Below are 27,535 nucleotides of genomic sequence, written 5' to 3'. Positions count from 1 at the left end.
TACTATGTTTTGCAGCTTGGTTGTTAGTTACAGTCCCAATTTTTAATTTCTTACAGAATAGTTTTATCCTTGATGTGTGTCAGGTGAGCACCTACTCTGGGAATGGGTTACAGAGACTCTGATAGCTGATTGTTTGAATACTGAAGTTTATCATTAGTGATATGGATTTGAGGCAGAGTCCTTTATTAATTCTATTCTATGAAGCATCTTTAATTGCATTTTTATTTTATTTTGTTTTATTTGTTGGTATTTGTAAATCAGTGATTTTAATCATGGGTTAACATTTTTAAGTCTTGGACACTAAGTCAAGAAAACAATTTCCATCATAAAATGTTAAAAGCACAATCCCTTCAGATCTTAAGGGAAGATTAAATGTCATTTGAATTTAGCAGGACAGATTTTTTTTTTTTCCACCAGCATAAAATAATTAATAACTCATCACCACAGTGCTTACTCACCTCAATTTATTTTTTTTCCCCCACAAAGCACTGCAGAAAATATAGAGAGCTACTAAAGCAAAAAAGGTAAATAAGTCACAGAGAGCCTCAAAAGTATTATAGATTTTTCAGTCCTATATTACATTCATCAGAATGGAATTTATCTGAACAAATGTTTACCTCCACAGTATAGGCATCAGTGTATGAACTAAGCACCCTCTTTAATTAATACAGAGAAATAAGCACTTAATGGAGAGATTTTTCTGATTTGATGTGTAAACTTCAGATCAGCATGGCTTGAATCTACAATTCCCTATTGACTACAGGAGTAGCCTATACTGTGGGCATCTAATATTCAACAGATCAGATTCTGCTGTATGTTTAATAGGAAAAACATTGGATCAAAAGCAGTCAAAGCCTACTCAGATTTGGCTATACCCGGACAGCATGTTTTCTAAGGAGATCTTTTTGAGACTAGACCAAGCCCACCTGTTCCAGCACAGTGAAGCAGCTTGTCCTTCACTTTGTAGCTTCCTAAACTGCAGCTGTTTGGAAGATCACATGTTCCACTGACCAGCTGCACCTATCAAATGAAACTGCAGAAGAACAGGGAGAGCAAGCCATACAAATGCATGAAGTACAGATCTGGCTGCAGGAAGTGTGCAGGAGACACCAGCTCCTATTGTAATGTCTTCCGGCACAGAACCTGACCAGGTTATAGGAGCTTGCACCACTGTCAAGAAACAGATCTTACTACTGGGATAATTATTCCTTTCTGAGATTCCTAGGCTTGCGGCCTCTCATATTCTGGTTGATCTTCAAAATAATTTATTTTGATCTAATGTAATTTACAGACAAATTTTGCCATAATGTGTGAAATGATGATAAGCAGCAATCTCAGTGTAAATCCCATAGGATTAGACCCTTAAATCATTCATAGGCAATACAGATTCCTATTAGTCTATTATCCACTCTGATAGGATTGGATGAGGTCTAAAACGTTTTGTTTTTAAATGAATATTTCCTGAATATTTCCCGATGTTACAGTTTTGGGGCATTTTCAACTGCTCTATTTTGCCCATATTTTTAGGTGCAGAAGTTATGTAGTCTGTTAAAAACACAGGATGAATTATAAGGAAATTGTGGCCTGCTAACACTGTAACAGCCTAACAATTGTAGAGTTTTAAAAATCCACCTGTCTTTCAATGGGTTTTACATTTAATGGGAAATACATTGCAAAGTGACACTGGAAATCATGCAACATAAAGGAAGAAAATAAAACCAAACACCATCACTTTGTCAGTGTAAATCCCATAGGATTAGACCCTAAAATCATTCAGAGGCAATACAGATTCCTATTACTCTGTTACCAGCTCTGATAGGATTGGATCAGGTCTAAAATATTTTGTTTTCAAATTAATATTTCCTGTCAAATACAATGTAGGATATCATTTATCAGGAAACTAAACTACATTAAACTAAATTAAACTAAACTAAAAATCTGATATTACAACATTCACATCATGGAGTTCATGTTCTATTGCAGACACTGCAACACTATAACACCAGAATAGTGTGGGTAGGTGCATAAAGTTCACAGTATATGCTGCACTTATTAAACTTTACCACACTCCTTAGAAGCCTCCTGACTTCAAACAGCTATGTAGAAAAGGCAGGTGTTTCTGATACCCTGCTTCCAAAACACAAGAAAAAAATCACAACAACAGTCTTACTGTGAAAATAATTCATTTTCACATCCAGTGCAAGCTAAACATGGAAAAAAAAAAAAAAAAAAAAAAAAGTCCTGCTGAAAATCTATGCTTCACCTGCTGACCATGACATCAATGGTGTGTAAGTGGAGTCCCATTCTGTTGCACTCACTCTCTTCTGCAGAAGTCCATGGACTTCTGTAGATCCAGACATTCTGTAGTGTAGATCCAGACATGAGATGGGGCCCAAGCTGGACTGACAGGCAGGGCAGCAAACGTAGATGTAAGGGGAAGCAGAGGACCGAAGACTTACATTGGCCATGCAGTTGAACCTCAGTGTATTATGACATCAAACATCTCCCTTATCTTACTCTTTTTTTTTTTTCCCCCTTTTCTTTTCCTGGTTGATATTAATTGGGGATAGTACTACCTTACTATAAGAGTTCGTCTCACTGTAGAGTTCTTATTTTGTTGCAAAGACACTTCACAAAACACATTTTTGTCACCTCCAATATCAAGGAAAGATTTTTATTTTTTTTTCTCCCAGTTTTTCCATAAGCTGTGCAAGAAGAGAAAGAGGAACACATTGTTTCTGGGATGTTAGATATTCTTGCAAGTATTGTTTTGGGAAATTATGTCTGAAACTTTCTTTCCTGCTTTGTAATTTACACTGCTACTGCTGTAACAAATAGGAAATATAAGTAGCACTAATGTAAGACTGATACAGATACAGATTGATCCTTATACCATTCAGTTTGTTTTCCTTCAGTGACTTCATGCTTCACACATTCTGCTGAAGGCTATCCACAACTATTCAAGCTCATGATAGTTATTCTTACACATTCTTTCATTTTTAACACCATTGCCAAGATTCTCATCCTTTTTAAATCAGAATGAAGAGACTGCGTCTCTTTTATGAGGCTCAGATAAATCTACCTTAAATAATTTTATTTTCCATATTTTTTCTACAGCTATTTAAATTAGTGAGAAAATGTCACCAAACAGATATTTGTCTCCCCATTAACATTCATGACAACACCTTCTGGTAGGGATGGTTTGGGCTGTTGATGGAACAATATTTAAAAGAAATTGGCCTGTCTGTGAAACAGCTGCTCAGTAATGCCACTATGCAAGGGAGTTAGTGATAATAACATGACGCTATTATAACTACAATGGGAGCATAATATATTTTAAGCTGCTTTGAGGCATACAGTGGAGGTCCAGGAATTACAGTATGATTGTTTATTGCTAGAAACAGAAAAGAGCTGATCATTTCATGTCTGCTTATTTGGCTTAGTCCTACCTAGTCTTGAGGCAGAAGAAAGGAAATATGTCCTGAAACTCCTCACTTCCTGTGTATTACCAGTCTGCTAGAAGGGCTTTTTGTTCTTTTTCCTAGATTTTGGAAGGGTTTGTGTATTTCATTGCTGAAACAGATACTGCAATCTTTTTTAGTAAAGTTGATCCTACTGTTTTAAAGGATTTTTTTTCTCATTTCAAGGCTTTCTTAGGGAAGATTCTCAAGAGAAGATTCACTGCATCCTCATGCACCCAATAGTGAAATTCCAGATACTGAATGTTTGGAAATTACCATACAGTATGGTAATGCAATGTTCAGTTTACAGATGTGGGAAATATATATGTACACATCTGTAAATATGGCTTAGCAAAAAAAAAAAAAGGAGGGGGCAATTTAGTGTAGTGATTTATGCTAATTTACACCAATCATCTAAGATATACAAAGCAAATTAGAAATACTGTTATCAGATACTTGTCTCTCAGAGATCTCCAAACCACACATAATACTAAAAAAAAAAAAAAAGGTGGATCTAGAAGAATGGAGAAAATCCCACCACGGTACCACCACCATATTTGAAATGTTGATGACAAATGAGTAAGAAGTGAATAAGATCATACAGAGATTTAGGATGCAAGAACTGATTGCCAGATAAAAGGAAAGCCATGTAACCGGTCCCAAACACTTAATATTTTCTAAAATTCTCTGTTAAGAATTTTATTTTAGCTTCTCTTCCACACATATAGTTATTACATATGTTAGTTTTTAGATAGATTTCGAAAGTACTGCACTTCAGGTAAAATGAAATATAAAATTGACCTGGAAATGATGTAGGAACATTGTCAGAAGGCTGAGAGAGGTGAACCTTCCCTTCTACTCATCATGAGTAAAGTCACACTTGGAGTGCTGTATATAGTTCTGGGCTCCCAGCACAAGAGAGATATGGACATATGGGTACCATTCTAGCAAAGGACCCGTAAGATGATTAAGGACCCGTACCATCCCACATATGAGGAGAGGCTATGTGTTGGGTCTGTCAGGGATGGAGTCACCTTTCCCTGAAGCAGCCCACACAGTGCTGTGCTCTGCACTCGTAGCTGGAACAGCACTGGTATCATTCCAATGTTGTGTCTATTGCTACATAGTGCTGGCACAGCATCAGGACTCCTTCCAAGCCCCCAAGAGCCAGCAGGATGGGGGTGGGCAAGTCATGGGGAGAGGGAAGGGACATCAGCAGGGCAGCTGACCTAAACCAACCAAAGGGATCTTCCATAACACCTGATGTCACACTCAGCAATAAAAAGGGGAGCTCTCATGGGAGAGGGAGCTGTCCTCCTGAACAACTGCTATGCTTTTTGAAGCCCTGCTTCTCAGGACATGGCTAAACATCGCTTGTTGATGGGAAGTAGAGAATTTTTTTTTCCTTCTCTCTGTGCTTCTGCGCGGCCTTATTGTTTCTTTTGTTTCTTTTTCTCTCCTTTCCCTTTCTCTTTAATTAAACCATTCTCATCTCAAACCTCAAGCTCTTTGTGTTGTATTTTCTCCCCCTTTCTCTTTGAGGAGAGGGGGAGTGAGAGAACAATTGTGGTGGAGCTCGACTGCCCACCCGAGCATAACCACCAGAGGCTGACAGCTGGACTGTTCAGACTTGTGAAGAAAAAGCTCAGGATGATCTTATTAATGTGTATAAAACACTGAATAAGTTAGCATTTATAAAGAAGTGTTTGTAAAAAAGATGGCACTCAGTAGAGCCTAGTGACAGGACAAGAAAAAATGGTCACAAATTAAAAAATAAATAAATAAAAAAGAAAAATCCATTTGAACAAAAGTTTTTTTTTTTTTTTTTTTTTTTTTTTTTTTTTTTTTTACTGTAATGGTGACCAAGCACTTGCAAAGGTTGTGGAGTATCCATCTGTGGGGATACTCAAAATGCATCTGGACATGCTCCTGGGCAACCTGCTGTAGTTGACCCTACACACACTGGTGCACATCTCTGTCTGTCTCCAGAGATGCCTTCACATCTCAGCCATGTTCTGATTTTGTGATTCTGTGTAAGATTCTGTGACGGACCTGAGGCTAAAAAGGCAATCTTTAAGTCACAGAAGAATGAATTTCCTTGATGAAAATTAGTTCATTAATAATAATCTGGGGCATAACTCTGAAAGATAAAATAGACCTCAAATTATTTCTCAAAAAATGAAATCAGAAAATCATCTCATCTGTGCTTAAATGCATGAATGTGGAACAGATAGATGATAGAGAATCCAAAATACTACAAGATAAGAGAGGCAAGGCATATGAATCAGAATATAATTCAACAGAGTCATACACTCCTAGAAAATCTTATGTTGAGGAGGTTAGTGTACCTAGTACCTAAGACATGCCTAGTACAGAGGAAAGAAATTGCAAAAATCAACAAAACTTCTGTATCACTTTTAAGAGTTTGCAAAATTATATACATGTCTGCACAAACATTAAAGCTGGCAGCAACACTTGTTCAGAATAACTCCTCAAGGAACCAATCATAATATCTCAACATTACTTATATGTTCATGTAATTTGGTACTGCTTAAATGTGATGTTCTACTAGAACACAAGTCCTGTGCACAACTTGCATAGAATGATCAGAACTGGCTGTATTTTTTTTATTATTTGTGTTACACTAGCATCAAATTGCAGTCATGTATCAAAACTTCCTTGTGCAATCAAAGTACTAAATTAAAACAAAACAAAGCAAAATAAAAAGAGATGATCATGAAGAATTAGAACACAGAATTTAACTAACAATCTAATATTTGCTTTACACAAGAAAGTGTCATGATATTTTAAACTGAAAAAAAAAAAAAAAAAAGAAGTAACTGGTTTTATATTGAATGACAGCCTGTTAGATGAATGCATTTTTCTATAAATGTGTTTGCCTCCTAGAAAGACTAAACAGTTTTTCCATATAAGAGAACTACTTTTGAATAGTTTTATAGTGTCATTAAAATACTGAAACTCTACATAAAATTCAAATGCTCTTTGATAATATTGAGACCTCACCTTGCAAGTTACCTTTTAAAATCAATGATAAGCTACATAGCCTTTCAATCCAGTTTCTGAAGAGTAGATCCATAAGAATCCCAAAACACAATATTGATAACTGGTCAGTAACTTTAAGCTTATATTTTACCATTAATAAAGACATACAATGGTTTTACAGAATTTCAGATTACTCAAAAAGCCATCACGTGCTTAAGTTCATCACAATATAAAAATGCCTCAAGTTGCTTAAGTAATAAAGGACTATCAGAATTCATTGGTAAACAAGCTCGGAATTTTCATTAAACTGCCAATGAACACCAGTAATCATCTTGGTTTCCTTCTAGAAAACAAGGAAAGCCCTGCACATGCTGTTGGTGGTTTCAAACATTTGTTTTCCTTGCAGACTCATCTTGCACACAACTTCTAGATGTTTGTGTTTGTTGCGTTTTTTTTTTAATCCTTCAAGACAACTATAACTTTGAAAGTCTATAAGAAAAATAATTTAAAATTCAAAATAACAGTGGAAGACATCACAGTGCACAACCATCCACACCACAGTCCTTCCAAGGACATTTTCTAAACTAGCAATAGTTAAAAAATAGCAAATAGCAAAATTTAAAAAATAGCATCTGGTCTGCTACTCTAACATGTCCTTATATTTTTTCCCATTCCCTCCTTTTATAACTCATCTTACTTTCCATATAATATTGAGAATCAAAAAGATTAGGAAAAAAATAATCTTTTAATTGGTTAAAAAGAATGATCCAGAATTACTTTAAGGTGTTAGAGATATCTTCAGTTTTTTTGAATGCAACCTCAAGACTTCAAAGTAATCTGACTTCAGGGATAACCTTTCAACCATTCTCCTACGTGTGCATATATGACCCATTATATAAACTGGTGGTTATTCAGACTTACTGGACCCGTTTGCAGGATTTCTACCTCCACGCAAAGAAGCAACTCTGCCTTCTCTTCACAATGCTGGTTTACACATCTCAGTGCCAGTCTTTTCTACTTACACATATACAGAAATTTACAGAAATTTGCAGAGAGGTGCATTCAACACACAGATTACTTATGTAGAGAAAGGCATGCGCGAATATTCTGAAGCTCTTTTACACTTTACTAGTCTGAAGTTTATGAGAAAAAATAGTGGCTTGCAAATATGTGTACAAACATTAAAAAAATGTTTGATGTTCGTATTTAAAGACAAATATTTAGTAAATAGTGACAATGACACCTTGAATTTATAAAAAAAGGTCAAGGTATCATAAAAATGTATTAGAAATAAACAAAACCCCCAAACTATCTTAATCAACTCTGAGTTTAAAAAAAAAAAAAAAGTATTATACATCTGGAATGGTTGGTATGAAAAACACTCCCAAATGTGGTTAAGACCTGACTGCTTAGAAGCCAGCATTCCTCTAAGAGACTGCAACATCTCAAGAAAGTAATGCAGGAAAATACTACAGCCTTAAAATTAAAACTAAACTAAACTAAACTAAAAAAGCAGACAACAAAAAAAAAAAAAACAAAAAAAAAAACAAAAAAAACTGCCTTGTGATTAAAAACAAATAAAAAAACACAACCAAACATGGAGATCCACAGTTCATCCTGCAACAGCAAACATAATTGCAAATCTAAATTTTGCATTTGAAATTAAGAGACAAAAATTATAAACCTCTCTATGCATATCTAATCTCCTTTTTCAACATTAGCCAAGCCTGCAGGCACTTAACAGTCTAATTCTTGATGGTATTGTAATTAAAGGCAATACTCACAAGGCTGATAAGCACACCAGCTGTAACTTAACCCTTATCTTAACCAAACTGACAACTGCAAATGTGATATCTAATTGTAAAGAGAACATTAGAATTAATTCTGGATCACTGTCTTTTAAATCATTTAACCTTGAAAATAAGTAAATTATATCCAGCCTACCATCAAACTTCTTGTGCCGGGACACAAAAGTGGTGCGTACAAAGTGACTTGTCTCCTCCACCAAGTTTTCAAACTCCAGTTTGCTCTGCTGGCTTAACTTGTCCTCCATTTCTGATGTGCAGCATGTATATTCCTGAGGGCAGATTCTCAAATGTTCCCCTGAAATCACAAGGAAAAAGGCATTAAAAATGTCTGAATAAAGACAGAAATACATCAGATCTAAATATGAATGATATCCCTTCACTTAAGGAACGCAGTCTACATAAGGATCTCTTTAAGTCTTGACCACTTCATTGAGAACAATTTGAATCAGCATCAACAATTTTGCATATTTTGGCATTCCTCACTGAGGTGGAGAGACACACTTTGTAGAGATGTTTTGATACTTCAGAAGGTGGAACCATCTCAAGATGAAAGTGGTTCTTGAACTGAAGCTTTCTGCATAAACAGATGTATACTTAAAAATTCTAAGATGCTTGCTTTCTGTTTGCATTCAAAATGTCTTGGGTAATACTTATCAATATGACCCACTAAAAGCCATCAAATCTTTCTGTTTTTTGAAAAACAGAAATTATGTTTTTCCACAGACAGGTCCTACATGCCCAAATACACCAAAACATTCTCCCCTTCTTCTTAAATGTATTATAATGATTGTGTTTGGGTGCCACAAATTTTCTTGGACAGCATTTCTTGTAAGATCCAGCAAATGCTCCACTGAATGGGAGAAGGCAATGAAGAGTTTAATTAATGCTTATGTTATACAGAAATGCAATGTAAAAGGTAATGAAAGCCTCTTATTTAATTCAATAGATTTATCTCTTGAAGCACTGTGCCAGTTCTCCTGACAATATTGCTTTCTTTGGTACAATTTGCAAGGTGAAACCAATTCTTTAGCTCATGAAATTAAAATGGTCTGTTATTACATGAAATGTGAATTTTCAATTGACACTGTAGTAGGGTGTCAGAAACATTTAGTTCAGTTTGTGTGAAGGTAAGAAATTCTGCCATTCCCTCTTGAGAAATAAAAAGAATGATCTGCCTCTATGATTAAAGTTACTTGTAAAGCAATGAAAACATTTAGTTTTCTGTACACTGAATCCTGATTAAAAATCCCTCTGCAAATCTCTTAAAGGAGCAAATAAAATGATATACAGAGCCCAAGGGTTAAATAAATATGGGGGACCTGATTCTCATTTATATCAAGGTCCCTTTGTACCACTGCTGAGCCATAAAGAAGATTTAAATGTAATTTATACCTACTTTAAGACTACTTTTCACCATTCTTATTATGTAGTGAGGAGAATCAGGCCCTGAGGCTTATACTTCCCAGGGGTGTAATACATTTAGCTGCTGCATCATTTTGAAAACAGCATCAAAAAGAGGTTTGTACATGCTTAGAATAAACATTGTCTTGAGTATACCCTCACTTTATTCGTTGTTTTTGTTTGTTTGTTTGTTTGTTTTTTAAATTTAGTTCAGATTTTGAATGAAGTCTTTTGATTTGAGGTTTATTCATTCCTCAACCCATCTACCCTCACTTATTTTTAATCTGCAATAACTTGTAATATGTGAACTACAATGCTATGACGTTTCTTTTAGCAGTCTCAAGATTTTTTAAAATCTCATATCTATACGTCTTCAGAAAGGATCATTTAGTTATTATAAGTTACTCTTCTGCAGTATCACCTGAAAGTACCAATCATTTAAAAAAAACCATTAAATAAAACAATGTAAAAAACATGGGAGAAGAGATATTCCATGACCATCAAAATATTATAAGAATTCTTTCCTATGAATGCTATGCGGTACAGTGCAGTAGGATAATTCCTTTCCCTTCTTAGGATCACACATCTAAACCAGAAACAACACATGAAGAGACCAGTGAGCCAGATGCTGTCAAACATAAATGACAGTGGCAAAAAATGCTCACTTTACACACTGTATTGCTGTCACATTAATCGGAAACTATTCAACACATAACATGCAGCTGAACAGGTACCATATCACAGAATGACAATATCACAGAATTGTGTAGGTTGGAAGAGACCTCAAGATCATCGAGTCCAACCTCTGACCTAACACTAACAAATCCTCCACTAAACCATATCACTAAGTTCAACATCTAAACGTCTTTTAAGACCTCAAGAGATGGTGACTCCACCACTTCCCTGGGCAGCCCATTCCAATGCCTCACAACCATCTCAGTAAAGAAGTTTTTCCTAATATCCAACCTAAAACACCCCTGGCGCAACTTTAGCCCATTCCCCCTTGTCCTGTCACCACACACGTGGGAGAATAGACCAACCCCCATCTCTCTACAGCCTCCCTTAAGGTACCTATAGAGAGCGATAAGGTCACCCCTGAGCCTCCTTTTCTCCAGGCTGAACAAACCCAGCTCCCTCAACTGCTCCTCGTAGGACTTGTTCTCCAGACCCCTCACCAGCTTCGTCACCCTTCTCTGGACTCACTCGAGCACCTCAATGTCCTTCTTGTAGCGAGGGGCCCAAAACTGAACACAGTACTCAAGGTGCGGCCTCACCAGAGCCGAGTACAGGGGGACAATCACTTCCCTAGACCTGCGGGCCACACTGCTTCTTATACAAGTCAGTATGCCGTTGGCCTTCTTGGCCACCTGAGCACACTGCTGGCTCATATTCAGCTGACTATCCACCAATACTCCCAGGTCCTTCTCCGCCAGGCAGCTTTCCAACCACCCCTCTCCCAGCCTGTAGCTCTGCTTGGGGTTGTTGCGCCCCAGGTGCAGGACCCGGCACTTGGCCTTGTTGAACTTCATGCAGTTGACCTCAGCCCATTGGTGCAGCCTATCCAGATCTTCCTGCAAAGCCTTCCTACCCTCGAGCAGATCGACACACACACCTAACTTTGTGTCATCTGCAAACTTAATGAGGGTGCACTCGATCTCCTCATCTAGAACATCGATAAAGATATTAAAGAGGACTGGCCCCAGTACAGAGCCCTGGGGAACGCCACTAGTGACTGGCCTCCAACTGGATTTGACTCCATTTACCACAACTCTTTGGGCCCAGCTATCCAGCCAGTTTCTAACCCAACGAAGCGTACGCCAGTCCAAGCCAAGAGCAGCCAGTTTCTTGAAGAGAGTGCTGTGGGAAATGGTGTCAAAAGCCTTGCTGAAGTCAAGGTAGACCACATCCACAGCCTTTCCCTCATCCACCAAGAGCATCACTTTGTCATAGAAGGAGATCAGGTTTGTCAAGCAGGACCTGCCTTTCATAAACCCATGCTGACTGGGCCTGATCACCTGGTTGCCCTGTAAGTGCCATGTGATGACACTCAAGATTATCTGCTCCATGAGTTTCCCTGGCACTGTGGTCAAACCAACAGGCCTATAGTTTCCCAGGTCTGCCCTCTGGCCCTTCTTGTAGATGGGCGTCACGTTTGCTAGCCGCCAGTCGACTGGGACCTCCCCTTATAGCCAGGACTGCTGATAAATGATGGTAAGCGGCTTGGCCAGCTCCTCCACCAGTTTTCTCAGTACCCTCTGGTGGATCCCATCTGGCCCCATTGACTTGCATACATCCAAGTGCTGTAGCAGGTCGCCAACCATTTCCTCATGGATAGTGAGGGCCACATTCTGCTCCCCACCCCTTCCACCAGTTCAGGGTACTGGGAACCCAGAGAGCAACTGGCTTTGCAGCTAAAGACTGAGGCAAAGAAGGCATTAAGCACCTCCGCCTTTTCCTCATCTTTTGTAACTAAGTCTCCCCCAACATCCAGTAAAGGCTGAAGATTCCCTTAGTACTCTGTTTTGCGTTGATGTATTTGTAAAAACATTTTTTTTGTCTTTAACAGCAGTAGCCAGATTGAGCTCCAGATGAGCTTTGGCCTTTCTGATTTTGTCCCTGCACTGCCTCTCAACATCCTTATGTCGCAGGCCTCCCAATTGGCCTGCCCTCTTTTCCAAAGATTGAAAGATTGTAAACCCTCTTTTTCCTGCTAAGCTCAAGCCACAGTTCTCTGTTCAGCCACGCCAGTCTTCTTCCCTGCAGGCTTGTCTTTGGGCACGTGGGGACAGACTGCTCCTGCACCATTAAGATTTCCTTCTTGAATAATGCCCAGCCTTCCTAGACTCCTCTGCCCTTCAGAATCGCCTCCCAAGGGACTCTACAAACCAGTGTCCTGAAGAGTTCTAAGTTGGCTCTCCGGAAGTACAATACAACAGTTTTACTGGTCCCCTTCCTGGCTTCTCCAAGAATGGAGAACTCTACCATTTCATGGTCACTCTGCCCAAGACAGTCTCCAACCACCACATCTCCCACCAGTCTTTCTCTGTTTGTGAAGAGAAGGTCTAGCGGGGCACCTCCCCTGATAGGCTCAGTAACCAGCTGCGTCACGAAGCTATCTTCCATGGTCTCCAGAAACCTCCTAGACTGCTTTCTCTGGGCTGTGTTGTGCTTCCAGGATATATCTGGGAAGTTGAAGTCCCCCCCAAGAACAAGTGCTGACGATTTCACAACTTCTGTCAGCTGCCTGTAGAACTCCTCATCAGTCTCCTCATCCTGGTTTGGTGGTCTATCACAGATCCCCACCAAGATGCTTGCCTTGTTGGCCTTCCTGCTGATCCTAACTCATAGGGACTCAACCTTACAATTCCCAGCCTCAAGTTCCATGACATCAAAACTCCTTCTGATATAGAGAGCCACACCACCACCCCTTCCATGCTGCCTGTCCCTTCTGAAGAGCCTATAGCCAGACATTGCAGCACTCCAGTCATGAGAGTGGTCCCACCACGTTTCCATGATGGCAAGCAAGTCATAGCCTGCCTGCCACATGATGGCTTCCAGCTCCTCCTGTTATGGAGCTTCCAGCTCCTCCTCATGTTACCCATGCTGCGTGCATTAGTGTAGATGCACTTCAGTTGGGCCATTGCTTTCTCTCCCAGCCTTGCCATTGTTACCTCTGGCACAGCTCCAACAAGCCTTGCTTCAGCCCCGTCCCCTTCTCACCTAGTTTAAAGCCCTCTGAATGAGCCCTGCAAGCTCCTGGGCTAGGATCCTTTTTCCCCTTAGAGATAGGGACCCATCTGCGGCCATCAGGCTGGGTGCCGAGTAAAGTGCTCCATGGTCAAAAAAGCCAAAATTTCTGTGTTGGCACCAGCCTCTGAGCCACGTGTTTATCAGGTGGGCTTTCTGTGTCCTCTCTGTACCCCTCCCTGTGTGCTTGATTAAATACAAAAATATATATCTTATCATTACGTCTGAAAACACCTTCCTACACAAGCCCAGGTGCTTTTCCTTATTGGAAAGCACAAGGGAGACCTACTCTCCCACTTTCAGTCACATTGGTTGTTTACACTTTCTGTAATGACAATATCCTTTAGTGCTGTTGATGTCATGAATTTTAATAAAATTAAAATTTATTTCCTCCGTTTCACTTTTTTTTTTTCTTTCTTCCATATGGTTTTCTTTGTTTTTCAGAACTGCTGGACTGTCAAGTAAACTAATGTTATTCATCAAGGCACTGTGTTTACTGAGTAATAGCTGTGGGTCTAGGTTTTTAAGATGTTATGTCATGCTGAATATTATGACACATTAAAGTATATTGAACACAGTATAACAGTCAATTTTGTAGCAATATTAATATTCCTCTTGTTTATTTATTTATGGTCTTATTTTCTCTTTACTGCAAAAACTACTTTCCAATTTACTTTAAAATCCTGCTTAGCTGCTACAAATTCATTCAGATTTCTACTGTACTTATTTCTTATACCTGTACATATATTTTCTTTTTTTTTTTTTAATTTTAATTCAACAGATATTCATTCATTCATGGGTCTGTTAGCTGATGAAATGCGAAACTCCTAATTAAATAAACGTTCACAACTTCTCTATCACATCATTGCTTTGCTCTCCTAACAATGTGTTTTCCTAAATCATGTTTACGAATATCTTCATTACAGATTGCTAATTTATAAACATCTTTTTTAAAACAAACAAAAAACAAAACAAAACAAAACACATTTTTAGTTCTTCACCCTCTATTTTCATGGAAAGAACCAATAATGAAAAATGTCATGCTGCTCTTCATATTTTGTTTCAAGATCATCTTTTTCTTCCTCTCATTTCCTACATTGGAGGCTCAGGTCAGGTTACAGATACAGCAAAAACATTTTCCTTTGCCCTGTGGCAGTGGAGTGTTGGCCGATCAGCTTGAGAGGTTCAGGTGCACTTAGCAAAGATGAAGGCTTTGAAAATTGAGGCTCATAAGCTCTATCATGTTAGTACTGAGCATGAGTGGCTGCATGCTCCAAAGACTCACAATTTGGTCCAAACCTTGGGATGATTCCTGGGAATGGTGAGTGGAAACTCTCTGACAAACAATCTTTTCTGTATGTGTTAATATTACTTAGGTGTTGATATGTGTTAATATGTTAATATGTGTTAATATTTGCTTTTTAACAGTAGTGATTACCATTTTGTGTTTGTTCTTATTAAACCTCCAATTCGTGTTAGAATGGACAAATCATTCATTCAGTCATTAGAAAAATAAAAAGGTCATGCTTTTATCCAAAGAAAAGTAATTTTTGGTTTGTTCGTTTGTTTGTTTTAAGGGGTATGCACTTTATTTTGGATTTTTCCCTTATTTTGTGCAAATCTCTGATAGAACAGACTGCTTGAATTGGAAATAAATCTGCAGGCTTTATTTGGTTGGGCTTTCTCAATTTCCTTGAATGGGACCATTTAGCATTTGTGTTTTATAACATTTGTGTTCTATCACTTTGAAAGGAGTTTAATCACTGTTTTGTGTTTTTATACACCTTATGTATTTTGCAGGCTAAAAATATGATCACAGCTCATGTACAAGTTCTTGCCCTGGGAAACTCCAAATGGTCTACGTGCATGTGCTAATTTTAGCAGATTTTTGTTACAAAAAACTCAGCAGTTCCCAGCAAGCTACACTAACTCTTCTAACCACCATTATCATCTGAAGATACTGACCTACATACCTCCTTTTGTAGCCTATGTTATCAGCTACTAGTATTTCATTTTTATTACAACTGTAATCTAACATCCACCTTCATATGATCCAAATTGGTCAATTTTGCAGTTGAATTTGGTAATTTGGATAGCATGTTGCTTTAAAGTGTAATAAAAACAGTTTATAGAACTTATTCTTCTTATTATTCAGATATTTCAGTTTGGTGTCCCCAAAATATGCTATACAAGAGTTTTTAAAAATTGCAATTTACATGTCTCAGGCTGAATAACTGTTACTGATATGTATAAAAATGCCAGAACTGATTTAAATGTGTTGGCTATTTGGAGAAGATGGAATTTGAAAGAACAGTAAACCCTGTGGAATATAACACTACCCTTAACAATTTCGCCACCAGATTTCCTAAATACCTGATGCAATCACTGTGGAAGCATAACTGTATAAAATGTTTACAGTGCCAGATATTTATTTATTTATTTATTTATTTATTGGGGGGGGGAGGGGAAGGAGGAGGTCACATTGCATGTTTAACAATTTCAGTAACACTTCTTTCTGAGGTAGTCAATATTTTATAGTTTCTATGCGAATCGTAGTTTCACATATATATATATATATGTATATATATATATTTCAGATTTTCTTGTTTCTACATAATGGTTGGATGAACACTATGACTGGTGAAAACCGAAACTTACAGTGACCATACTGCTTCATGAATTCAATAATGAATAAATTCTAATAAAACAAGTGTGAATTCAAGGTGTGAATTCAGTGTGAATTCAGTGTCCAAACTTGGATACCGTAGGCATCAATAGAGCCTAAAGGAATTGAAGAAGTTTTTTTGAATTGAAGGTTTTCATCCTTCATACTGCTATTTAGATTAATGTGATTGGGCTTCCTCATTAACCATGTTCTTTAAAATTATAAATATCTGTCTTTACAGATCTGCTTCAGACCTGCTCATATTCAGTCTTTCGTGGACAAGGTAGTGTAATTTATTATACACTTCAGAGTTTCTTATCTCTCAGCTCTCTGGAACTCGTTTGCTTCTAGATTAATATTTTCCACTATATTTTCTACATTTTAATTTTTTTTTTTTTAAATAGTTAATAGAATAAAAACCAAACCAAACTCTCATTCAGCTTTAACTCTTGCCCACACTTTTGAGATTTACATCTTTTTCTGCATTGGCAAATATGTTTCTGAATACCTGCTTTTCAAAGTTTTCAATTTCTTAAGTGCATTACTGGTGAAATCTGGAACATTGGAGAACTTTTAATGATTGCATGATTAAGTTTCTATTATGGAAAACTATTTTTCCCTAACACTTTCATCAATCTGCCACTCAAACACGTGAACAGAAAATGCTGCTGTAGAACAATTTGACTCACAATCATCTTTAGCTAAAAAAATACTAAACAGCAGTATCATATTTTCTGCATTAAATTATTTAGCAGTTAAAACTAAATTAGAAACATGAATTTCATCATCTCAGCCACTACTCAAATTGTGAAAATGAAAATATCATTTTGTTGGACAAAATCTGATCTCTAACCAAAAGACCTCAGGCTTCTTCTGAATTTGTAATTATCTTCTCTGTGGGGTATAACAGCCTGCAAGCAGCCTCTGTAAAATTCCACCTGACATTCAAGGCACAGAATTGAACTTTCCTACTTAAACTAAAAGGAAACAGATTATGATTTAAATTAATTCCTTTGTAATGTTGGTGTGACAAGTGATGATTGGAGCAATTTTTACAGAGATAATGACAGCTGAAGGAAGGCAGGGAAAATTGTCTGTAACATACAGATCGAGTCATCAGACATCACTCCCCTAATTTTAATCATTGGAACGTTGAACTTGAAAAACTTGCACGTCCAGTGGATTCCAATAAACCAGTGCAACTACTCTATGAAGGAGAATGACTCATTTGTTTGCCCTGTACCCAAATAATCTTTCCTCAGATTCCTTTTGTTCCTTGAGTGCTTTCAGGTCAATTAAAAAATGAATGCCTTCCAAATAGACCGATAATTAGTTAACAGTCTCTTCATTATGGGTCCCACAGGGAACATTCATTTACAAGAAGCCCTGACCCTGTAGTCCTTGGGAAGTACTCAGTAATAAGTTACAGAAGCAGAGGCCAAGGCAAACCTGTTCAGACTAGGACTACACAGATGTTAAAGAAAGAGCTGAAATCCCTAGAGCCTTCCTAACTAAACTACTAGAAGCAGTATCACTACTCTAACACTCAGGTTAATTTTATTTTCCAAGCATACACAGCCAGACAATTGGTTTTTGCTAGCACAGTTTGTGAGAAGAATCTTTAGTTACCTCCTGGGGGGTGTATTACTGGCATTTTGCTCAGTGCGTTGTGGAAAGAAAACCATAAGGCTGTGATTCAGTACCGTATAGTTTCATCATCTCACTGGCTAGATGGCTGTAATTTTCTGACTTCAAAGCTTGTTTCCACCTGGGAATAGTGGCCAACTTCCCCTCCCCATCAACCAACTTCTGCTATTTATTATGTTCCCTACCGTAATATCAGAAATATATATCTTATACAGCATTATAGCAAGAAAGAGAATACTAGCAACGCATTACAATGCATTACTTTACTATGATCACAAAACATAGTGAAAGCATATTTTGTATTTCAGCTGCTCTCAGGACAAGTTAGTTATTAGCAGGATGCCCAGGTATAGGTTGTCCAGAGAAGTTGTGGATGCCCCATCCCTGGAAGTGTTCAAGGCCAAGCTGGGTGGGGCTTTGGGCAACCTGGTCTAGTGGGAGGTGTCCTTGCCCATGTCAGAGGGGTTGGAATTAGATGATCTTTAAGGTCCCTTCCAACCCAAACCATACTGTGATTCTATAATAACACTGTCCACAATCATATAATTATAAACATTTTGATCAACATGTGTCATATAACACTGAAATCCAAAGATGTGATTGCAGGATGTGATGAATCCAGACAGGTTTACACTGCTTAGTTCAAGTATGCATAGGAATACGATAGCAGGACAGAGTGGAGTCCATTGCCTGAGCTTAACTGGGTATGCTATACTGCCAAAATGAATCCTTAAGGACAAGCCCAAAACAAATCCTTAATGGTTACCCCATTAGTAATATACATGCAACAAAAGTTAAAGTTGCATGAACTACAGTCATGACATTTGATTACGCTGTCAAGAATACTTTAAAGACATGCAGATCCCTTGCTGATCACTGTATTGTCATATATAAAATCCATGTTTCTAAAATACTAATACTATTTTAGCAACATCAGTTTAAGAGTCCTTAACCACAGTGTTCTTCTTTCATTCGCATAGCTTCAGTCAGCCCGAAGAAACTTTTTAATGCTAACATTAAACAGATAAATTTACCTTCCCATTTTTTGGTTTGTAATGACACACTTTCCTGCAAAATCAATTGTAGAAACAGTTCACAAAGACAATTACAATATATGTCATGCTGATCTTAATATGAAGGCAGTATTAGGCATTTTGGCGATAAGACTTTGGTGTTTCTGCCATAAACTGAGATACTCATCAGCCTAATCACAGAACTCAGTTCAGCCTTTTAACTTTCCCTTTTCTTAATTGCTTGAGGAAAAGAAGGTATTAAGGAGGACACTAAAACTTATAAAGACCTTAGAGTCCTTTTATTGTAGTTGCTCAAGGTCTACCCATCAAATTACAGGGCCAGAAACTGTCATTTTTCTTTTTACTTCTATTTGTAATCAACAACTGTAAAGAACAAACTGTCCCTTCCAGATCCTAAGTATTAACCTAACAATGACGAATGGCGCAAAGCAAAAAACCAAGTAATTTCCGTGTTTATGTGTTTTTGACTTTATAGATGGTTTCACACTGACAGACAGGTAAGGTCCAACATACTGCTCTCTCATTCCCCCTCCTCAAAAGAACGGGGTGAGAAATATGATGAAAAAAATGGACATGGATTGAGACAAGGAAGAGCTTAAAGTAAAATAAAATGCAAAGGCTGCTCAGAAGCAAAATGAGAAAATTATTCTCTGTAACCCATCAGCAAGTGATGTTCAGCCATGTCTTGGGAAGCAGAGCCTTAATACAGGTAGCAGTTCTTTTGGGAAGACCAGTGAGAGTCCCCCCTTCCTCTTTCTCAGCTTTTATTGCTGGGTGTAATGCCATATGTTATGTAATGGTATCTTGTGCTCTTTGGTCAGTTTAGGTCATATGTCCTGGTGATGTCCCCTCTTGTCCATCCCCAGCCTACTGGCCTTGGGAGACAGATTTTATGCTGTGTCAGCACTACTCAGCAATAGCAAGAACATTGCTGTGATACCAATGATCTTCTAGATACAAGAGCACTATATGGGCTGTTGTAGGGAAATCTAACTTCTCAGACAGACACAGTACAAATAAATAAATAAATAAATAAAATAGGAGAAAAAAAAATTAAAAGTGAAAACAAAACAATAAAAAATACTTTCATTTTTCTGCCCAAAGAAGCCTGCTAGAAATATGGCCAGAAGTAGACTAATAAATAAATCCCTGAATGCAAGAGAGTCCAAAAACATGCAACAAGTAATATCCTGTTACCCTCCACGCAAAGATCCCAGTGTCTGAGAGCTGTTTGGTGCAGCTTGGTTGCATGAACTCAGCTCAGTTTTATAGATCTAATTACTGTTACAGTATGAGAAAGTCAATGCTAAAGACATGAAAGGTACTGGAAACAAAACCAGTGGCAGGATTTTGAGAGTTGGAGGATTTCAAAGGAAGTCTACCTAATATGGGAAGGTATAAAACCCCATGGAAAAAAAAAAAAAAAGTGGCAAACTGGAAGGTAGATATTCAGCAACAAGGAAGATCAGCCCATTCCCAGCCTGACTGATGACTGCATAGCCACCAGAAAGTTATTGGGTGTCTCATCATTGATCATACTACTGCTTTGCATTACTCCTAGTTATCCATCATGTATAATAACCAAAAAATGATTAACTTGTGCTCTTATGTTGTGTGTATCTTGCTTGCAGAGTCTCTTGGTACACATCAAAATTTACTAGAAGTGACTCAGAGAGAGCTGACTCCCAAGAGTCAGGGGAAAAAATGTTCCCAGCCACTCTAACTAATGGGCCAGGTGGAAGAAGATAACCTCAGGAGAGGGGTGCCTTTCTTCTTCAAGCTGCTTATTGCCAGTGGCATCTCCTTCAGGACACAGAACTACAGAAATAAGTATTTACTTCTTTCCTAAAGGTGTACAACAGAATGGTCTGTGATTTCCTACAGTAAAACTTATGCAATTTAGGAACTCAGGCCTTTTTCTTCCCACTCCTACCAAAAACAACCTTCAGTTACAGGGGATACCAGCTGACACAGGAGGAAGAAATATGGGTAGAGATGTTCACTAAAAATGTGATGTTGGAAAGTTCTTTTATCTAAATTTTTCCTACTGACTTTCTTTGACTATTTTTAGGCTGTTTTGGTTCTCTTATATGATAAACATAAGTTCACTGTACTGAAAAAGATGTGCAGTAAAATATGAATAAAAAATGAATTACAAGGTTTTTAATTATCAATGTGAATTTAAAGATTCTTTACAGATATTGACAACTATAGGATGAGACCACTTGCTCTATTATTAAAGCATGGGTAGACAAACTTTTGATGAAAAAGCAGGAAAGTGAAATATTTTCAATAAATTTTACTTCCTTAGGAATCTCAAGATTCAGCAACACAGACCAACATTCTTGAAACCCTTTGTTCACTGCTGCTGTCAGGCTGTTAGTTTCAATAACCAGCTGACAGATCTCCAAGAGCCTGGCTACAGGCTGAGGTGTCCAGGTCCTCCCATCTTTCAAGCAAATTGAACCTTGAAGAAACTCGGTGAAGAAACTGAGGCACCAGGAAGTTGGTATGTGTGCCTGGGGGCTTGCACCCATGTTTCTTAAGGTTAATACTCTCTGTATACAATGACTCTGGAACCAAAGCAGTTGAACGAGTCCTCAGTCCTTTTTCAAAGATCTGAACCTTGAGTAGTGGAGGGTCCCTCAGAGGATGAAGGACTATACATTCAGGAAGCCTGGCAAAAAGGAGTGACATTGTCTTTGATTTTAAGAGGTCCTGAGGAGGACACAAAGCAGGCATACCTTGCATTGCAGATGCTGCAAACTTGTAAGTACAAGTAGTCCTGCAGGAAAAATAAACAAACAAACAAACAAACAAACAAACAAAAAACTTACAATATTATTTAAATCAATATTTTTGAACATAGAATGGCTCTGAGAACTTTTAGCTCATTATAATTGACAGAAACTATGCTGTTACCAGCTAGCGTAATAATTTCTACCAAGAGGAAAATGAAAGCTTTTAGCAGACAGTACCTTAGCCTGCAACAATTGCACATTTCAGCTGTTTCAAATAGTGTCTGAGATCTGATTTTATCATTAGTCCAACACATGTGTTGTTGCTCCTTGTTTTATTTTTTTTTCTATTAAATTTTGCCACAATTAAAGACTGAACAAGTTTTTAGCTCTTTCTATTACTGCCTTTTGTCAGTACACTCTGGCCTGAGATACATGGTGAGGTGCAGGGTCTCCAAAATCAATGATAAAGAGTTTCTTGCCCTTCCAGTGTTCTAATGTTAAAGGTTTGACCTTTATCATTAAAGATCAGCTTGAAAGGAAATCCCCATCTATATCTAGTCTTCTGTTATGTAATCATATTCTTGAAATGACATCTTTGAATGAAAAGGAAAAAAAAAACTTCTGAGTACTTTTACAGACTTCATAAAAGCTCTTAAATCCAGAAAAAAAATATTTATTTTATTTTATTTTATTTGTTTTGTTTTGTTTTGTTTTACTTTATTTTATTTTTAAATTATTGTAACATGGCCTTATAGGCACTGCATTTTCCTTGATGAATCAGTAATTCTTCTTCATTATGGTTAATAAATGTTATTTCCCATAAAGATGACAAGGCACTATAACCTGTTTACTTGCACACTTCAGCTGACATAATATGGACAGATATCATTCCAAGAGAATTCTTTTTCTCTGCAGATCTGTAGAAGATAGAGCCAGGAAGAAAGGAGGTAAAGACTATTTTCAACATCATGGCTGTTTGTGGTTATTTCTCTTTAGTATAAGGCTTAGTATAAGTGTGTATATATATATATACACACTACTATATCTATCTATGTAGATAGATAGATATACTATCTATATAGTATAGTAGTATATCTATCTAGATACATAGATATACTATCTATCTATAGATAGATAGATAGATAGATAGATATACTACTATACTCATCTATAGATAGATATAGATATATAGATATCTATATATATAAGTGTATATATATAGTATATAAAGAGAAGTATAATATACTTCTCTTTAGTATAAGGCTCTTAGGCTTCTGTCTACATCAGAGCACTTAGAATACATTTTTTTTTACTTGCTTCCTTCTTTCAGAAACTGCACAGAACAAGGCATTCCCTGGCCACTGCTTTATAGATGGAACCACAGGAAGATGTATCACACTAATAACAGATGGAAATTTCAAGCCAACTTAGGGCATGTCTGTAAAAAACCTCTGCTAGCTTTGCTCAGCATACACCTAAAACTGTAAAAACAATTTTAAAACTCCTTTTATTACTTTGGTTTAATGACAGTGAAAGACAATACTATTGACAGATGTCAATACTAGTCAATTGTCAATACTATTTGCTTTCTCTGTCATTAAGAAATAATAACAATAACAGAAAATGTCATAATAAAACTCACAATATTCTTTTCCTGATTACTACCATTATTCGCTATCTAAAGAAGTCACATGTATTTTATTTTCTTGTATAACACCAATTTAGTTATAAGAAATGACTGACAATATTCAGTTAAAGTGTACACCTAGTAAACCATATATGTGAACAATATTAAATTATTTTTTTTCCATTTTTTCTAAGCTATCTGTCCTCTTGGCAAGCAAAGGTAATATCTGTAATTAACAACAAGAACAAAAGTGTTTTAATTTATCTGATAAACTGTGTAAAGCACCTATAGGAGGCTCTTTACTGATAGCTACATAGACTGTCACAGGAGCAGACCTTCTATTTCTATATGACTTTAAGTTACTGCACTATTGTGTCCCATTTCTCTAATGTGTGCCTCCTCTGGTTTGATTTAGGGTCAATGAGGAGACACAGGAGATGGAACTCGGCTCTGGTATAGTGATTTAAACAACCAGGCCAGAAAGTTGTTGCTAAAACCAATAATATGTATAAATGATGAACACTTGCACTGAATTACGTATGTAATTAAATGCACACCATGAAAAGCTGCACTTTATTCCTGTGAAACAGTTGAAAACATTTTCTGAAAATTTGTAGTCAAGTTTGGCCACTTTTGTAATGAAAAATATCGAGATAAGTCTGCTTATAATATATTTATGAGATTAGGGAACAAATCACATTCTGTAAAAGACTCAGGTTACAAAAAACAAATTCAGAATGGTTTATAAAAAGACAGGTATAAATATATGCACATCTGCAAGTAAATAACCTCTTCTGTCAGTTGGTGCTTTTCTAAATTAGAAATTAGGGATTCATAACCCCAATAAATTCAATATATTACTACTTAATAGCTCTCACAGTATTTTATGATTTTGAAAGAGATTTATAGTTTTATAATGATGAAAATTATAGTCCAGGTGCTATTAACTTCACTAAAAGCTATTCATTAAAAAAAAAAAAAAAAAAAAAAAAGGAAATCTTATACAACTTCCATTAAATAGAAAATGCAAAAGCATTTTCTTAACACTTTCCCTTGTCTACTGTTTTCAAAGAAAAAAAAAAAGAGTGTTCTGAGGTGACTTCAAAGCAGTGTAATTAATTTGGTGGAGTTAATAAGTATGTGTTTAATGAATATTCTTTTTTTTTTTTTTTTTTTTTTTTGCCTATTTTCTATGTCCATTTTGTACAGCGGCAGTTTTCAGCACTGTGCAAATGTTACCAATAATTTTCTTCCAAATGCAAATTCACTTCCTGAATGATTGTATTATCAAAGCCAATTTTAGCTGATACTACTGTTAAAAGATTAATGTCCTAAAGGGAGAATCAGATTACTACTTGCATTCTTTTAACATCACTTTAGGACTACTCCCAATCTCCTTCCAGTTGGGGAGCATGCTTTTTAAGAACAAAATAGAAGGGTTGAGTAGGTTTAACCTTCTTTCAATGTGGTTATAAATAAATATCTAAAGCTAAAATTGTGTCATAATGGAGTTATCATCCAAAATGAATACTGCGTATTCTCATGACAAAATTACAAAACTTATGTAAAAACTATTACAATTAAGTAATGAAACTGATATTTTATCTATCCTAGGTTAAAGTTGCTTCCCAAAATATGAAAAGCTATCCACAAACTTCAAAGTAAACTTCTGCAATAATAAATAATAAAAATATTATTAAGAATAATAGTAGTAATAATGGAGTAATTTTAACAACTGGAAGTTCCACTAAACTGTACAGGATTATTTACATACCTAAAGTTACTCATCCATTAACACCATTAAAAGTAAAATTCAGCAGCAAAAGTACATAACTTTCATTTATCTCTGTTTCATTTATCTCATTCATAATTGAATTATTATTAACTGTTGATTGAGTATTGAATTATTGATTTTACTTTGCTGATAATTTATCTAAAATATAGGAAGCCCCAGGGATGATCATCTGCTCTATGAAAGAATCACAGAATCCCAGTTCTCCTATCTTTGGCCAAGCAGGATATAAAATGAACGTTACTGGATTTGGGATAAAGTTTTATTTGGGATACAATTAACTAGAATGATTCATGTATCACATTATCAAAAGTCCTTCTTTTTACCTTTCCTTATTATATCATATAAATATGTGGTCACACTTAAAATGACTACTTATACATAATCTGGCTATAAATTCAAAAAACAACCTCTGTATTGAAATCTAAGATATCTAAAAGAGCATCAAATTAAGCACCTGCACTTATCTCTTTTTTCCTGTGATACAAAAGGTACTTCTGTTGCAAGAAACTAGAAATACTGAGCAACAAAAATCTTGAATTCCTGTAAGTCTTATTAGTCTGAAACCATGTTTACTATTACCATTAACAAAATTATATTTAAAAGTTTTTTTTGTGTGTGTGTTATTTTATTGTTTTTTAAATTGGCAGTCACAGAATCACAGAATGGTTGCGGTTGGAATGCTCTCCTGTATGTCAATCCCCTGCTCAAGCAGGGCCACTTACAGCTGTTTATCCAGGATCATACCCAGGTAGCTTTTGAAGAGCTGCAAGGAGGAGACCCTACAACCTCTCGGCAACCTGTGCCAGTGCTCCACCACCTGCACAGTACAGAAGTGCTGCCTAATGTTCAGAGGGAGCCTCCTGTGTTCCAGTTTGTGTCCTGGCAATGGGCAACACTGAAAAGAGCATAGCTCTGTTCTCTTTGCACCCTGCCTTCAGACATTTATACGCATTGGTAATGTCCCCTCTGAGCTTCCTCTTCTCCAAGATGAAGAGTTCCAACTCAAAAGCATCTCCTCACAGGAGAGATGCTCCAGTCTTTCCAGTCCTTCATAGCCTTTTATTAGACTCTTGTCTAGACCTGGGCACAGTACTCTGGGTGTGGCCTCACGAGTGGTCAGGAGACTTCCTTAACCTGCCAGCAACACTTTATAGAATCACAGAATCACAGAATCATTTAGGTTCGAAGAGACCTCCAAGATAACCTAGTCCAACCTCTGACCTAACAAATCCTCCAGTAAACCATATCCCTAAGCTTCTAAACATCTTTTAAATACCTCCAGGAATGGTGACTCCACCACCTCCCTGGGCAGCCTGTTCCAATGCCTAACAACCCTTTTAGTAAAGAAGTTTTTCCTAATATCCAAGCTAAAACTCCCCTGGTGCAACTTCAGCCCATTCCCCCTTGTCCTATCACCGGGCATGTGGGAGAATAGACCAACCCCCACCTCACTACAGCCTCCTCTAAGGTACCTATAGAGAGCGATAGGGTTGCCCCTGAGCCTCCTCTTCTCCAGGCTAAACAACCTCAGCTTCCTCAGCTGCTTCTCATAAGACTTGTTCTCCAGACCCCTTACCAGCTTCGTTGCCCTTCTCTGGACTCTCCAGAGCACCTCGATGTCCTTCCTGTAGTAGGCCCAAAAGTGAACACAGTATTGGAGGTATGCAGTTTCTCTAGCTCTTTAGTTCAGGTACCAGAATTTCTATGTGATGAATATATTCAGAGTAATGGCTTCTCCTGGCTTTTAGTCTTTACATTTGGTTCCAAGGCAACAACCAACCTAATGACTATTTTTATGTTTTTTCTTTGTGTGCGTTTGATTTTGTTATTGTTTTTAGTTTTGTTTTGTTTTTCACTATAATGCTGGTCACTGGTAGGTCTCATACTCTCTTTTCAGAGTATTTTAGAAATTGGGCCAGAAGATATATTTACAGAATCATAGGATGAGAGGTTCAAATGAGAGGTTCAACTGTGACCCAGCCTTTTTTTTTTTTTTTTTTTTTTTAACAGATCACAACCTTTAAATAGTTTAAGTTTGATTTTAGATACTGATATGATTATTGTAGTTTCAACTAGGATAGAGTAAATTTTCCTCCTAGTAGCTGGTATGATGCTGTGTTTGGGATTTAGGATGAGAATAATGTTGATAACACACTGATGTTTTAATTGTTGCAGAGCAGTGCTTACACTAAGCCAAGGACTTTTCAGCTTTTCACATTGTCTTGCCAGCCGGCAGGCTGGGGGTGCAGCAGGAGCTGGGAGGGGACAGACCCAGGACAGCTGACCCAAACCGTCCAAAGGGGCATTCCATACCATCTGACATGCTGAATAATTAATATGGGGGGGCTGGCCAGAGTGGGGGGACCAGCTGGGGATAGGCTGGGTATCGGTCAGCAGGTGGTGAGCAGTTGTATTGTGCATCACTTGTTTTGTACACACTATTAGCAGTAGTACTAATCATTATTATTATTTTCCTTTATTTTCTGTCCTACTAAACTGTCTATCTCAACCCACAGGCTTTCATTTTTTCTTGATTCTCTCCCCCATTCCAGAGAGTGAGGGGGGAGGGTCAGCAAATGGCTGTGTGGTCCTTAGCTGCCGGCTGA

The 27,535-nt window shown here is 37.2% G+C and overlaps 1 protein-coding gene and 1 long non-coding RNA gene across 4 annotated transcripts in view; one reads left to right on the top strand and one right to left on the bottom strand.

The window, feature by feature from the left end:
- Nucleotides 1-27,535, bottom strand: part of GPC6 (glypican 6) — an 800,882-nt gene that overhangs the window by 551,896 nt on the left and 221,451 nt on the right. For both annotated transcript variants that reach the window (XM_068676998.1, XM_068677007.1), the window contains exon 2: nt 8,409-8,567. In XM_068676998.1, the coding sequence (XP_068533099.1) occupies nt 8,409-8,567 (159 nt within the window). The remainder of the gene's footprint in view (nt 1-8,408; nt 8,568-27,535) is intronic.
- LOC137854040 (uncharacterized) lies at nt 16,326-26,581 on the top strand. Of its 2 annotated transcripts, none has more exons than XR_011094930.1 (3): nt 16,326-16,368; nt 22,423-22,454; nt 22,838-26,581. It is a non-coding gene; the product is annotated as an uncharacterized lncRNA (long non-coding RNA). The 2 variants fall into 2 exon arrangements; XR_011094929.1 differs by having other exon boundaries at nt 22,372-22,454.

The sequence above is a fragment of the Anas acuta genome, chromosome 1, assembly GCF_963932015.1.
Source record: "Anas acuta chromosome 1, bAnaAcu1.1, whole genome shotgun sequence".
Taxonomy (NCBI): Eukaryota; Metazoa; Chordata; class Aves; order Anseriformes; family Anatidae; genus Anas; species Anas acuta.
The sequence above is the reverse complement of the archived record's forward strand: the minus strand, read 5'-3'. Positions and strand labels throughout refer to the sequence as shown.